The sequence below is a fragment of the Cnephaeus nilssonii genome (genome assembly GCF_951640355.1).
Source record: "Cnephaeus nilssonii genome assembly, chromosome: 9".
In the NCBI taxonomy this organism is placed as follows: Eukaryota; Metazoa; Chordata; class Mammalia; order Chiroptera; family Vespertilionidae; genus Cnephaeus; species Cnephaeus nilssonii.
In genome coordinates, this window is record NC_137080.1 from 19,162,858 (window position 1) to 19,176,759 (window position 13,902).

Genomic DNA, 13,902 nt, shown 5'->3' on the forward strand with positions numbered 1-13,902 from the left:
TCATGAGGACCTTGTGTCTAAGAATTAGTATGTTTTCATAATTTAAAATTTCTGACATCTTGTTTAAAGTTGAACTTTTGTGAAAATTAAATTAGTTTAGCTTGCCAATGGCCATCCCAAAATGCAATTCTACATAAATGGGGGGAAATCGAGATAATGTATTTATCCAGATTTTTATTATATACTTACAACACTTACACATACACACAAACAGAGAGAGACTTTTTCTCTGAGGAAACTTTGAGTCAGAGAATGAGAATGAGAGACTGACTTGTTCCAATCTAATGACACAGGATCTGGCACTGTATTTAGACCTCATGCTCCAAGATTTTATTTTAATTTTAAACAAGTGTTCCCACACGGGGACTAAAAACAAAACAGGAAAATGTTGCTTAAGTTTTCCTTTGTGCTGTTGTCATGTCTTTCAAGTGTACTGATTGTTCTGTCCTACCAATGTAGGTCAGTTGCTTTTATTCTTATTTGAGACTGAGGAAGAGCATTTAGTTTCACAGATATTTATTTTTGGTATTAATGTATTGTTTTTCTCTCTCCCTATAATTTGAGGTTTTTGTACTTCCTTTAAAACTTGATTTTTTTAGAGAGAGAAAGAAAGAGAGAGAGAGAGATTTATTGTTCCACTTATTTATGCATTCATTGGTTGAATCTTGTATGTGCCCTGATCAGAGATTGAACCTACAGCCTTAGCATATAGGGGCAATGCTCTAACCAACTGAGTTACCCAGCCAGGGCCTAGTACTTTCTTTTTCATAGAATTTCCCATAAGTATTAATTTTTTTGCACACCAGTGGATGATTTTTACTTATTAAAGTAATTAAGTATTAAACCCATCATAACCAATTTTGAATATTATGATGTTACTAAGACTTTAGGGATTATTGGTTCTTTTCATGTTAATTGATGCTTTAGCCTTTTTGGACATGTTCCAGTTCTGGTTTTGATCAATGTAGAGCTTTGCTTCTGTTTATATGGAATATCTCTGCTGTTATGGATCAATGCCAGGGGGTGTTAATCAGGTCTGGGACTCTCTCTTGGCTTAGGGCCACTAAGTGGCCCTCTATGCTATAATATAGCTCACACCTGTTCTCAGGGAGCCTAGTCACCATCTGACCTGGTGGTTGGTCCTGTGTGGTGACTTTCAGGCATGTTAAGCAGTTTACCCAAGGAAGTCTAGAATGGATAAAACTAGTAGGATAAATACTACCCAGATTCATGAATAAAATCCAAGAACTGGGGAAATCAAACCATATAGATAATTCCAGAGGAGCAAGAGCAGGATAATGAAGAAAAACTGAAGTTAAACTACTGGGGTTAGTTACAGACAAGGTTGGAATGGAAGAAAGGCAAGTAAGAGAATGAAGGGAGGGTGCATGGATAAGGTTCTCTAACTAGTGCTGAGCTTCATGATGCAAGAAATCTTCAAGCAGTGCCTAGATGACCCGCTGTTACACATTCAACAGATGCTTACTAAAACCCTCTTCTGTGAGGTAGTGTGGTGGTACTGAGCTCAGCCAATGCAATAAGACTCAAATTGGAACATATCATAGCTATATGAACTTAGCCATATTTGTTAAAATTTTTATGTGTATCTCTTTTTTAAAAGGAGATAACAACAACCTTATGAGATTGTTGTAAGCATGAAATGAGTTAATGCTGAATGATTTATTTATTTATTTTAAAAATATTTTTATTGATTTCTGAGAGGAAGGGAGAGGGAGAGATAGAAACATCAATGATGAGAAGGAATCATTGATTGGCTGCCTCCTGCATGCCCCACACTGGGAACTGAGCCTGCAACCCAGGTATATGCCCTGACCGGAAGTCTAGCTGTGACATCCTGGTTCATAGGTCAACGTTCAGCCACGTTAGCTGGCATTGCTAAATAATTTAGGACACAGAGATCACATGCAAGAGTGTCTAATATCCAATAAGAACACAGTAGTAACCACTATTGATTTTACGTGCCAGGTCCTGTGTATTGCACAGAAATTTCTAAAATAGCTATGATGTTGGAATAGATGACTAATGATTCTGTTCTCTTAGTCTGTGTCTGGTTGAGGCACACCCAAAACAAAATTTGGAACAGTGCAAATGTGTGAGGGGAGTAAGAAAATCTGGTGATTTCCCCTCGTGATCTATTCTGAAGCTATTTCTCTTAGATTATTTCCTGCTGTGAATTTCAGATGATGTTTATATCCCTATAGTGTCTTAGGTTGACAGCACAAAGATTTAGAAATGACATCTGCATTTGATAAAATTTACATGAGAAGCTCCCAAAAGAGATTGAGAAAACCTATTTGACAACACTTCTTTTATCCCTGCAAATATTATATACTTTACCTGGAGAAAGAAAAACACAAGCGATAAATGAAACATTTTCAACATGGAGTACTTTTTAAAATTATCATTTGAAAATAACTTTAAATTTTAAATTAGATTTAAAATGAGCTCCTGTGTTTCTAGGTCCTTTTAGAGAAGAGAAAAAGGGGGAGGGGTGATATTTGTATTTAGAAATGATTTTCTCTTTTTAGAAATATCAGGGACTTAGTTATCATTGTTCCTTTTATACATCATGACCAGTGGGAATGATACAAGATCTTCCGTTCAATTATGATGGATTACAGGTCACCCATCTGGGCATGTTCTAGATGAAACTAACCTAGGCTCAAGGGGCTTAGAAATAAATGCTTTGCTGATGGCTTTGACTTGTATGAAGCAAGAAGACCACCAGAGTTTTTTGAAAAGTAAGACCATAACAAGCTTGAGGTGTTGAGAAAATCAAAACCCCTAAAGCATCTATGACTTCACTTCTATTTTTGATCTTTTCAAAAAACTTAGCCTTTCTATGTGTTAATTTCATAAAAGTTAGAAAGCATGCTTCATGAAATCGGTTGGTACAAAAATAAATAACTTTGATATAAAATGAAAGAGAGAGAGGGACAAGGATGCTCTTATTTGACCAGGAGAGAAGCTCCACAAATCTTTGAAACACAGTATTTTAAGTATTTCCACTATGAGAAAAGAAAAATAAGAACAAAAAGACAAATAGTCTTGGAAGAGAACTAATTTTCTTATTATACTGCAGTTTATTAATGACTATTGTTTTGACAGTGAAGAATATGTTTAAATATTTTATAGAAGGAAAAATTTTCATTCAGGAATGACAAAGGCAAGAATTATAATTCTAAAAAAACAGAAGAAAAACAATCTAAGTTTCAGGGACAATGGGACCATGTGGGTGTCAAAAGTGAAATACCACCTTATAGGAGTGTCAAATACCTGTTAAGACTAAGCTCAGGGTAGAGTTGTCAATGATACAGTCCTATTTGTTAAGCAGTTCATTAGGTTGATATTTCCTGTATTCTTGGAATAAGGAAGTTAAGGTCACTCATAGTCCTTGGTATTTTATTAATTAAAATACTACTTATTAAGCAGATCAGTAATCATTATCCATGGAGAAGAAGTTATTTTAGTTGGGTTTGTACACTTCTAAAGAGAGTGCAATATTTATTAAGGACTTTCCAAATGAATTCAGTGCGTTCTGCATAAAAATAATGTATTTCCAGATCTGGTAAGTAGGAATATTGAGGCACCTGAAAGAATGTATCCATTTATACAAGTATATTGCATTATTTTTATCTTCAGAAATGACTCTACTAGTGTCTGAAATACTTTTTTGTTTATTCTTGCAAATATTGGGGCTACTGAGATCTCCATAACATGCCCCTTTAAGTACTTGAATTATTACAAGCTATAGTGAGATTTAGTTAATTATACTATATAATAAAAGGCTAATATGCAAATTGTCCCCTCAGGAGTTCGACCAGGAGACTGGGAGTTCAATCGCTTGCTAGGATGTGCGCTGACCACCAGGGGGTGGTGAAGAACATGGCGGGCGACCGGTGGCAGGGAGCTAAGGAAGTGAGGGAAGGAGGAGATGGGGAGGTGGGGAGGTGGGGAACCTGATCGGCCCTGATCGCCAGCCAGGCCTAGGGACCCTACCTATGCACGAATTTCATGCACTGGGCCTCTAGCAGTAAATAAAATTCATGCCAAAGTTCTTGTGTGCATCCAATCAATAGAATTAGAAATATAGGTAAAATATATTTTAAAATATACAAAGTCAATTTTTCATGATATATAAAAATTGGGAATATTGATTGGGGAAAAGAGTTAATTTGCCAGAAGATCTATCACAGCCTATAATATTTGGACACTGATACTGATTTATACATTCAGCAAGTAATTATTGAGAATTTACTATGTACTATTCACTTTATTGAGCACTAAAATATATTATAAATAAGGCAAAGTTTCTATTCTCATTGAACTTACAGTCTAGTAGCAGACACATGCAAGTAAACAGGCTATGATAATACAGGAGCTCAGAGAATTCATAGGAAGAACTTCTGGACATAACATGGATGTATTCATGGAAGGAAGGAATTGACATCTCAGCTGAGGACTAAACGCTGTGTAAAGTATATCTGTCCAAGTGCAAACAGTGCAGACACAGAAAAGGTGCTTGACAATGGGGCCCAGAGGTGAGATAAACCATGACACAAAAAGAGGAAGTGAGCCCTGGATGGTTTGGCTCAGTGGTTAGAGAGTCAGACTGTGGACTAAAGGGTCCCAGGTTCGATTCTGGTCAAGGGCTCATGTCTGGGGTGCGGGCACGATCCTCAGTTGGGGACATGCAGGAGGCAGCCAATCAATGATTCTATCTCATCATTGATATTTCTATCTCTCTCTCCCTTTCCCTTCCTCTCTGAAATGAATAAAAATATATTTTAAAAAAGAGGAAGTGAAAATGATTCTGTTACTTGGAATATACTAGGCGTCAATAAATATTTTTGATTGAATGGGTGATTGATTGAATAAAAAATATTAAAGTATGAAGAGGCAGACCAGAGATAAAGCTTTGTATGCATGTGTTTTAAGCCTTCAGAATACTTTATTTTCTGGATGTGCAAAGGAGCAGTATTTGAATTAATAAAAATAATCATAAAAATGATAGCTGTTAGTTTGGAGAAAATAAAATAGGAGGTGTAGGAAAATGCAAAGAGGACTTTAATAAACTATGCCTGATATCACTGAAAATAATGGACTGGAAAAATATTGATTCTGTAATACCCAATTTCCTCATTATGGCTGTAAAATTTATTGGTTAGGAAAATATCTAGTCTGAAATGTTTAAATATTTAACCTGTATTTTAAATGACATATAACTTTTATTATTTATCTAGTGTATTTTTATTACTCATGCATTAATATTTAGATATGCATGTATTTTTATATTTGTAGTACTTTTAAAATATTCCATTGATTTGAAAAAGTTTAAAAAATTGCAGTGGAACTTTTCTGATGAGGTAAGGAAGGTTATTTTTCAGTAACTATTCTGTTACATATAATAAAACTAATGACAGTCCATAAAGATGATAACATTTGGTAAAAACTTTTTCTTCTAGAAGCAAGGTACTATGTTAATTAGCCTTATTGGTAGTTTTTGTGTGTCCATAGAGTTTAAGAAATTTACTCTATAATTTTAATAAGCTTATTTTTAATGAACTCATGCAAATAGTAGTATATCAAATTTATAGATTGGACAATGAAATAGCCAGAATATGATTTGCACAAAGAAGGAGCTAACCAATGGGTAAGGTTCACTTTGGTCTGCTTAACAAAATTAATTTGAGTAGTTCTTAAGTTCAAATAAAATGTCTTATAACTGAGAGAACACATTTATGTGTTCTTCTCAGCTGAAAATAGCCTGTCAAAATGAACATTGGTGTAATAGAGAATAAAGTTAACTAATGTTTAACTAATATTAACACGCACAGTAGACTTGGATATAAGGAAATCATGGATCCAAGCTGTTAACTTCCTAATTTTCTTTAAATCAACTTAACTCAAAATTCTTGGATAGAAAACGATATTAAGGATTACTGACTTTAATTTCATTTTGTGGAAATAACATACTCAAAGATTTACTCATATAATTACAGAAAAAAATCTGATTAACTCTATGAAATAGCTTTTTAAAGTAGAAATCTAGTTGAATGTGCTAAATAATTTGAAATAGATGATAATGTGAGCATTGCAAATCCGGGAGGGAAACATTCTGGTCAAGGGACCCCAAGTTCAAAAGCTCTGAGGGAAAGGAGGAAAGAGAAAAGTGCCAAAGCAGGACTGCATTTGAACATCAAGAAAACAAAATACATGACTGCAGAAGAAATATGCAACTTTAATTAGGCAATGAAGATATCAAAATTGTTAAAGATTTTGCTTAACTTGATTTGGTCATCAATTTAAATGGATGCTGCAGCTGAGAGAGAGAGAGAGAGAGAGAGAGAGAGAGAGAGAGAGAGAGAGAGAACAGAGAATCAGAAGGGCAGCAGTGAAAGAACTAGGAAAGATCACCAAGAGCAAAAATGTGTCATTGGAGATCAACCACACTCTTGTATTCCCAATTCCTATGTATAGATGCAACATTTGGACATTGAAGAAGGAAAGAAAATATTCTTCTGAAATATGATGTTGGAGCTCTATGGTTACCCTGGACTACCAGGAAGATGAACAAGAATGTCCTCAAGAAAAGTGAACCTGAAACTTTGCTAGAGGCAAAAATGACAAAACTAAAGCTGGGCACATCATGAGAAGGCAGGGTTCTTTGGAAAAGACAAGAATTCTGGGATAAATTGAAGGCAGCAGGAAAAGAGGAAGATAACATATGAGATGAATCGAGTCTGTAAAAGCAGCCATAGGCCTGGGTCTACATTGTGGACCTCACTTATTCATAGGGTCACCAGGAGTCAGAGCCAACCCAATGGCTTGTAACACACACTTGAGTTGGAATGGACCTCTTTTGCTATGGTTCACACTATTTTCATAAAGTTGCTAGCCATCTTTTAAAACTCTTCCATATAATCTATTGGTGAAGAATCTCTTTGCAGAAATTACTAATGATCATCTGGCAAGCAGAAGTAAAAGAACATAGACCAACTTGCAACATGAGTGAAAGTTGGCTTTTTTTGGAGGTGTCCAATATTTTAAATCATTAATAATTGTGATTTTTATTTTAAGGAACACTGAAACTAAATTGATGGAAACATTTACTAATTTTTTTTAAAAAATCTGCTATATTACAAGTAGACCATAGGGAGTTTGGTGTGGTAGCATGAAGACCTGTTCTGATCCTATTGTAGTGCCCAGGCAGAGGATGATGAAAGCTTGGACTAAGATGGTTTTAGAGAAGTGTTTAGATGCTGGATATATTTTGAAGATAAAGCCAATAAGATTTTCAGACATTTCAGATATAGGAATAAAGAAAACAAAAACAGTCGAGATGACTTAAAGTTTTTGGTCTGAGTAGCTGGAATAATGAAATTATTTAGTGAAATTGGGAAGACTGTTGGGATGAAGAGAAGGAACTCAATTTGAGATACAAATTCGAAATACCTATTAGATAGTCAAATAAATGTGGGTGAGAAGGCACTTGGATTCTGCATTCTGACCTTCAGAGGAGAGATCGGGCCTGGAGACATAGATGTGGGAGACATAAGTATAGATGGTATTTAAAGCTGTGAGCGTTAATGATATCACTAAGTGAGTAAGTGTAAATAGAACAGAAGAAAAGACCAAAGACGGAACAACATGACGCTCCAATATTAGAGTTAGAGAGGAGAAAGGGTGTTCAGTAGTGAAGGAGATAGCCGGTGAGGCAGGAGGAAAACAAGGACAGTGTGGAGTCCTGGAAGTAGATGGAGTGTTCAGTTGTTTCAGATGCTGTTAGTAGATCAGGTATGGTGAGGAATAAACAGTCATAATTTGAGGGTGCCTATTGGTGATATACTGTATAGCCAACCAGAGCCTTTGCCTGGTGCTAGAAACATGATGACAAATTGTTGTGTTGTCCCCTTTTCCTAAGATTCATACAACTTAACCCCTTTCTCCAAATATATGATTTTTTTCCCTTTTCACACAGAGTAAAAGTTATTTGGCTCATTTTTCAAAGTTACTCTTCGTCTCTGAAATTCTATCTGATAAAAGAGTAATATGCAAATTGACCATCACCCCAACACACAAGATGGCCGCCCCCATGTGGTCAAAGATGGCTGCCCCCATGTGGACACAAGATGGCCACCACAAGATGGCCTGCAGGGGAGGGCAGTTGTGGGCAATCAGGCCAGCAGGGGAGGGCAATTAGGGGAGACCAGGCCTGCAGGGGAGGCCAGTTAGAGGTGACTGGGCTGGCAGAGGAGGGCAGTTGGGGGCGACCAGGCCTGCAAGGGAGGACAGTTGGGGGTGAACAGGCCTGCAGGGGAGGATATTTGGGGGCAACCAGGCTGGCAAGGGAGGGCAGTTAGGGGCGACCAGGCCAGCAGGGGAGGGCAGTTGGGGGCGACCAGGCCTGCAGGGGAGGACAGTTAGGGGTGACAAGACCGGCAGGGGAGGGCAGTTAGGGGCAATCAGGCCAGCAGGGGAGCAGTTAGGCATCAATCAGGCTGGCAGGGGAGTGATAAGGGGGAGATTAGGCTGGCAGGCAGAAGCGGTTAGGGGCAGTCAGTCAGGCAGGCAAGCGAACGGTTGGGAGCCAGCAGTCCTGGATTGTGAGAGGGATGTCCGACTGCCCGTTTAGGCCCAATACTACTGGGATCGGGCCTAAATGGGCAGTCAGACATCCCTCGAGGGGTCCCAGATTTGAGAGGGTGCAGGCTGGGTTGAGGGACACCTCCCCCCACCCCGTGCACGAATTTCATGCACCAGGCCTCTATTAATATCATATTAACCATTATTGTATTTAAGAGATTCCCACAAATCTCAATAACTCATTTACTTATACACCTATATATTATTTGGCTGCACCTACATATGTGGATTTTATTGTTTTATCTCCTGGAGACACCTTACTTATAAGTTGTTTTACATTTTCAATTGGCAAATTTAGAGATTAAAAATTCAAATGGGATTTTAAAATGCTCTAAGGGAGCACACTACACATACATTGTCAACTCCATCTACTTCCACTGCTCAAAATTTCTAATACTTATTAATGATTTCTAAGCAGCCTACATTCTCCCATTTATGCACCCACTCAAGAAATTTGTATAATTGGGCAGGGTATTAGGAGTATAGCTGTTTTAGAAATCTAAAGCAGTTGTATTAATATAATTAGGAAAACATCATAAGGGACATTTATACATACTTATCTGATTATTTGCTGCGTAAACCATTTTAAAATTGTATTCTAATTATAGAAGTAAAAATGCTATAGAGTCACAAATGTTTCTCCATCGGCAGGTGGAACATGATGTATATAGTTTGATTATACTAATAAAAACAGAATTATTTGGATGAATAGAGTGTAATATTGATTTGGTCATTTGTTCATAAACAAGGTATTGTCCTCTTTATTTTTCTGCGAAACTAATTTCAGAGAAGAGTGTAATTTAAAACTCTACAAGACTGTTTGTTCATCAGGCTGATATTTTCAGTTGGAATGAATTCCTTTGACAGAATGAACATACACCCACTAACATGTCTGTAATAGAAATCATTTCAGAAGATTCTAGACTGCCACGGATTTCCCGCAGCCTCACAGCAAGGCAGTGAAGGTCTTGAGGACTGACACTTTTCATCTTTTTTGAAGATAGACACCCTCCAGTTGTCACCCCACAGGAAACCAGGAAGTATGCTAAGCTATCCAGAGGACTTGGAATTACACAGCGTCATGTCAGTGGAAATATCCTAGCCAATATTATGATTTATTTTGAAGGGGAGTGAAAAAAGAAAAGAAAAAAAAAGTGATGGGAAGAAGCTGCTCACAACATGGCCAAACAGCTGGCTGGTTTTATAATCCAGAAACAGCTTGGGACTAACTATACTCACAAGCTCTCTTGGCAGAGTAGCTTGATGAAAATACCAAAGCTGTGAGAAGTGTTCTTTTGCTGAATCCTTTATGTGGCTATCATATGGTTTATTAACCTAAATGAGAACATGTATGCCATTCATTTTAAATTTCCCGTGTGTTTCAAAGAGGAACTTACTGATTTTATGTACAACCACAAATAATGGTTCACCATAGAATAAACACCAAATAAACCTTAATAATTTTCAGAAACTTTAATCCTAGACATGCAGTGATTTCCTCCTTTCTTTCAAATAGCATTTTTAGGAGCACTCAAGGGAGAGCTTGATGAGACAGAAATTAAGCATGAATTCAAGGGCACTGGTGATTTTTCGGATGCCAAAATTAATCTCTAGGGGGAACTAATTTTAATTGCTTCATGTATCTTTTTATTCATCCTTTTAACGTTTAATTGATACCTTCTTAAGTAATAGAGACTACTTGAACACATTTCTGGTTTATCCGCTAGATGCCAGAACTGTGGAATATACAAGATCCACTTTACTCCTTTATATTTTTTCTTGACATTAGAAAGTATCCAGTATTTTCAGATTCAGTATATTTAGCAGACCTTGAATTCTATCATCTTCAAATGTGGTAAATGAATTTATTCTTTACTACGTATCCAAGGTAGACTCAATTAGCTGGGACATTTCATATTTTTATCATGTGGCATTTTGAGCTTATGCTTTGTGACATCAGAATTAGTTTCTCATCTCAGAGTTTGCTATATTTATTTCTCTAGTGACTCAGTACTTTATTGGCAGTCAGTTTGTAAATGCTCTCGGAGATTATCTAAATGCAGGATGTTCAGAATGGAAACACATACCAATTGCCTCTCCTGTTAAAAAATGTAATTAATACACATGAAATATGATCTTGCAAAAGTGGGTAAAAATTCCAGTGGTGACCTCAAGTCACAGTTTCCCAGTACATGCATGGACTGTCGTGTTCCTGGACAGCTTCCGGCCCAGCACAAGACTCCTTTCTTCCTGCATTCCTGTCTCTTTAGCCTCCTGTGCATGCATGCACATGCTTGGGGGTGGGGTGGGGGTGAGGGGGTGATTCAGTCCAAAACCTACCACTCAATTAATTTTATTTAACAAGTTTGATTTAATGTAATTTATTGCATAGGTAATAATGCATTTACAAAGTACAAAAAGTGAAAGTACTTTTTCCTATCAGTATATTGAGTTGCCTCATTCTTTTTTATGGTGCACTAATTCAGTATGTAGATATTTATTTAACCAGTTGCACATTGATGGATATTAGATTAAAAATTGTATGCATTTGTAAATTTTAAAAATATATATTTTTATTGATTTCAGAGAGGAAGGGAGAGGGAGAGAGAAATAGAACATCAATGATCAGAGAGAATCATTGATTGGCTGCCTCTTGCAGGCCCCACACTGGGGATCGAGCCAGCAACCTGGGCATATGTCCTGAACAGGAATAGAACCATGACCTCTTGGTTCATAGGTCTGCACTCAACCACTGAGCTTCGATGGTTGAAATGCATTTGCTAAACTCACTTTCATAGGGATTTATGCCATTTTGCACTCACACTTGTAAGTATATGAAAATGCTTATACCTCTTCAGTCTTGCCATCAGGGAGTATTATCAATATTTTGGGGTTTTGACCACCTGAAGAAAAAAAAAAGGAAAAAAGTTTATTATTGTGGATTTAATGAACAGCTCTCTTTTAAATAATTGGTGAGGTTCACTATCTTATCAAAAGTTTAACAGCCATTTTTATTTTCCTTGAATAGTTCCCTTGTATCTTTTGTCTGCTTTTTGTGTTATGTTGTTGGTCTTTTTCTTATTGGTTTATAGGAGTTCTTTAGGTATCAGGGGGGAAAATCATTTATTTGTAATAGGTGTTCTTTTTATCTTATCAAACTGCTTTATTTCTCATTAAAATGTTCTCCTATTGTGAAATGCTTGTGAGAGCATGTGGGATTCATGCACCTTTGAAGGATAGTTTCTTTGCAATTTCTCTATTTTGATTTTATTAGATTTTATTTCTTTTAGTGTCAATTGTGCTAAATTATTTTCCTAACAAATCTACCATTCCAACCAAGTTTGCATGTACTTTCATAGTCTGGGTTATACTTCTGAACTTATTGATCTAGTTGCTAAAAAAAATCGACAACAAATGAACAACTGATTGAAATCTCTTACTATGATTGCAGATTTGTCTAGTTTTCCTTGCAGTGTGTCATTTTTTTTTGCTCTCTATATGCTAAGGCTCTATAAATAGATACTTTCAACTTTAGAATGATTTTAAGTACTTGGTAAGTTTCTGTTTTTGTCTATTTTGTAGTGTGTTTTTTTTAAACCAAGATTTTTGGTTTCCCACTGTGTACCAGATTCCTAAATAATTTTAGACACAATAATTTTCAGATAAATATTAGTGATTTAAAAATTTATGGAACCCCTAAGAAGGTCAAGTAGATGCAATGTCTTGGAATAGAGGATTATGGGTAATTACAATATATAGAGAACACCTAAAATGTAATCAAATATATTGCATATACATGTGTTAAAAGGTCCATAAAATCCCCCAATTACTTTATTTCAGTAAACATGAAGCTGCCTAATTAAGAGTAGAGAGCTTGATTTTCCAAAAGAAAAAAACAAAACAAATATTTAGTATTTGGTGAGCTTAATCGTTAAATTTTTTCTCACATTGTGCAGATTCACATCTCTTTGATCAACGGGAGACCAAGTGCGGATGACCCTTCTCCTGAACTGCTGGAATTCACCTCTGCCCGCTATATTCGCCTGCGGTTTCAGAGGATCCGCACCTTGAATGCGGATTTGATGATGTTTGCTCACAAAGACCCAAGGGAAATTGACCCCATTGTCACACGAAGGGTAAGTTATGATGGATCATATTGTAGGTTGTGAATGATATTGCACCCTTCTTTTTAATCTTCTGTTAAATAATTTTAAAATATGTCTTTCCATGGTTTGTAGCAGTGGTTATCAAAGACTTTAAAATTTGGTAGACCTTTTGTTCAAATCTAAGCTCAGCTACTTGTTAGATGTATAACATTTATCAAAGTTTTTAATACTTCTAAACTTTGATCCTCTCTTTTGCAAAATGAAGATCATAATGCCTAGTTCATATTCTGATTTTTGAGAACTAAGTTTTGTCACTTTGGGTGATCAGCACTATTATAATTGGCTTTGGGGAGTTACTGTAGGAAATGGAAACATTTTTGGCTGCAATCAATAGTAAGAAATACATTTTATAACATGACTAGTATACACACACACACACACACACACACACACACACACACACAGCAATAAATCATAAACTTTAACGTGCACAGAAGCAGCTGTTGATATTGTGAAAATGCAGGTTCTGATTCAAGAGGTCTAGGGCTGAGTTGAGAAACTGCATTTCTATCAAGTTCCTAGTAATGTCAATGCTGCTGGTCTGTGCACCATTTTGTCCAATTAAATAATTTAATTTTATGCTTTATGAATAAATCAAAAGCCATAGTTTTAAAAAGTACTACTTACTGTAGGGAAAAACTGATTTTATATATTATTTTATTTTCCTTCCTGATAGAATATCAGAAAAAAAAATGCTTATAGCATTCTTTCAACAAATCTTTGAAAACAGGAGTTAATAAACTGGAATTTATGTGTATGACCAGTGGAGGTTGCTATGAGCCATAACTGTGCTTCTTCCTATCTATCCACCACCACATGCACTGGATTGTGTCACCTCCCTTACACGCTGTTACATAACCAAACATTATTACCAAGAGGGGCAATTCAGCTATAAATCCATAAAAAAAATCCATGCTAAGAGAATATCTACTGTGTGACCAGAAGCAGAGGTAAAAAGAGCATTGTAGAAGAAACTAAGATTGTGGAACAAAACTCTTAGTTCTAAGATGATCTTCCTAAGGTCTGACTATTGCCAAAAATTGCTGAAACATTAGGCAGAATATTGAAG

The 13,902-nt window shown here is 36.3% G+C and overlaps 1 protein-coding gene across 1 annotated transcript in view; it reads left to right on the plus strand.

Moving 5' to 3' along the window:
- The window catches only part of LAMA2 (laminin subunit alpha 2), a 485,095-nt gene that overhangs the window by 170,115 nt on the left and 301,078 nt on the right, over nt 1-13,902 (plus strand). The window contains exon 5 of the mRNA XM_079780407.1: nt 12,624-12,803. Coding sequence (XP_079636533.1) covers nt 12,624-12,803 — 180 coding nt within the window. The remainder of the gene's footprint in view (nt 1-12,623; nt 12,804-13,902) is intronic.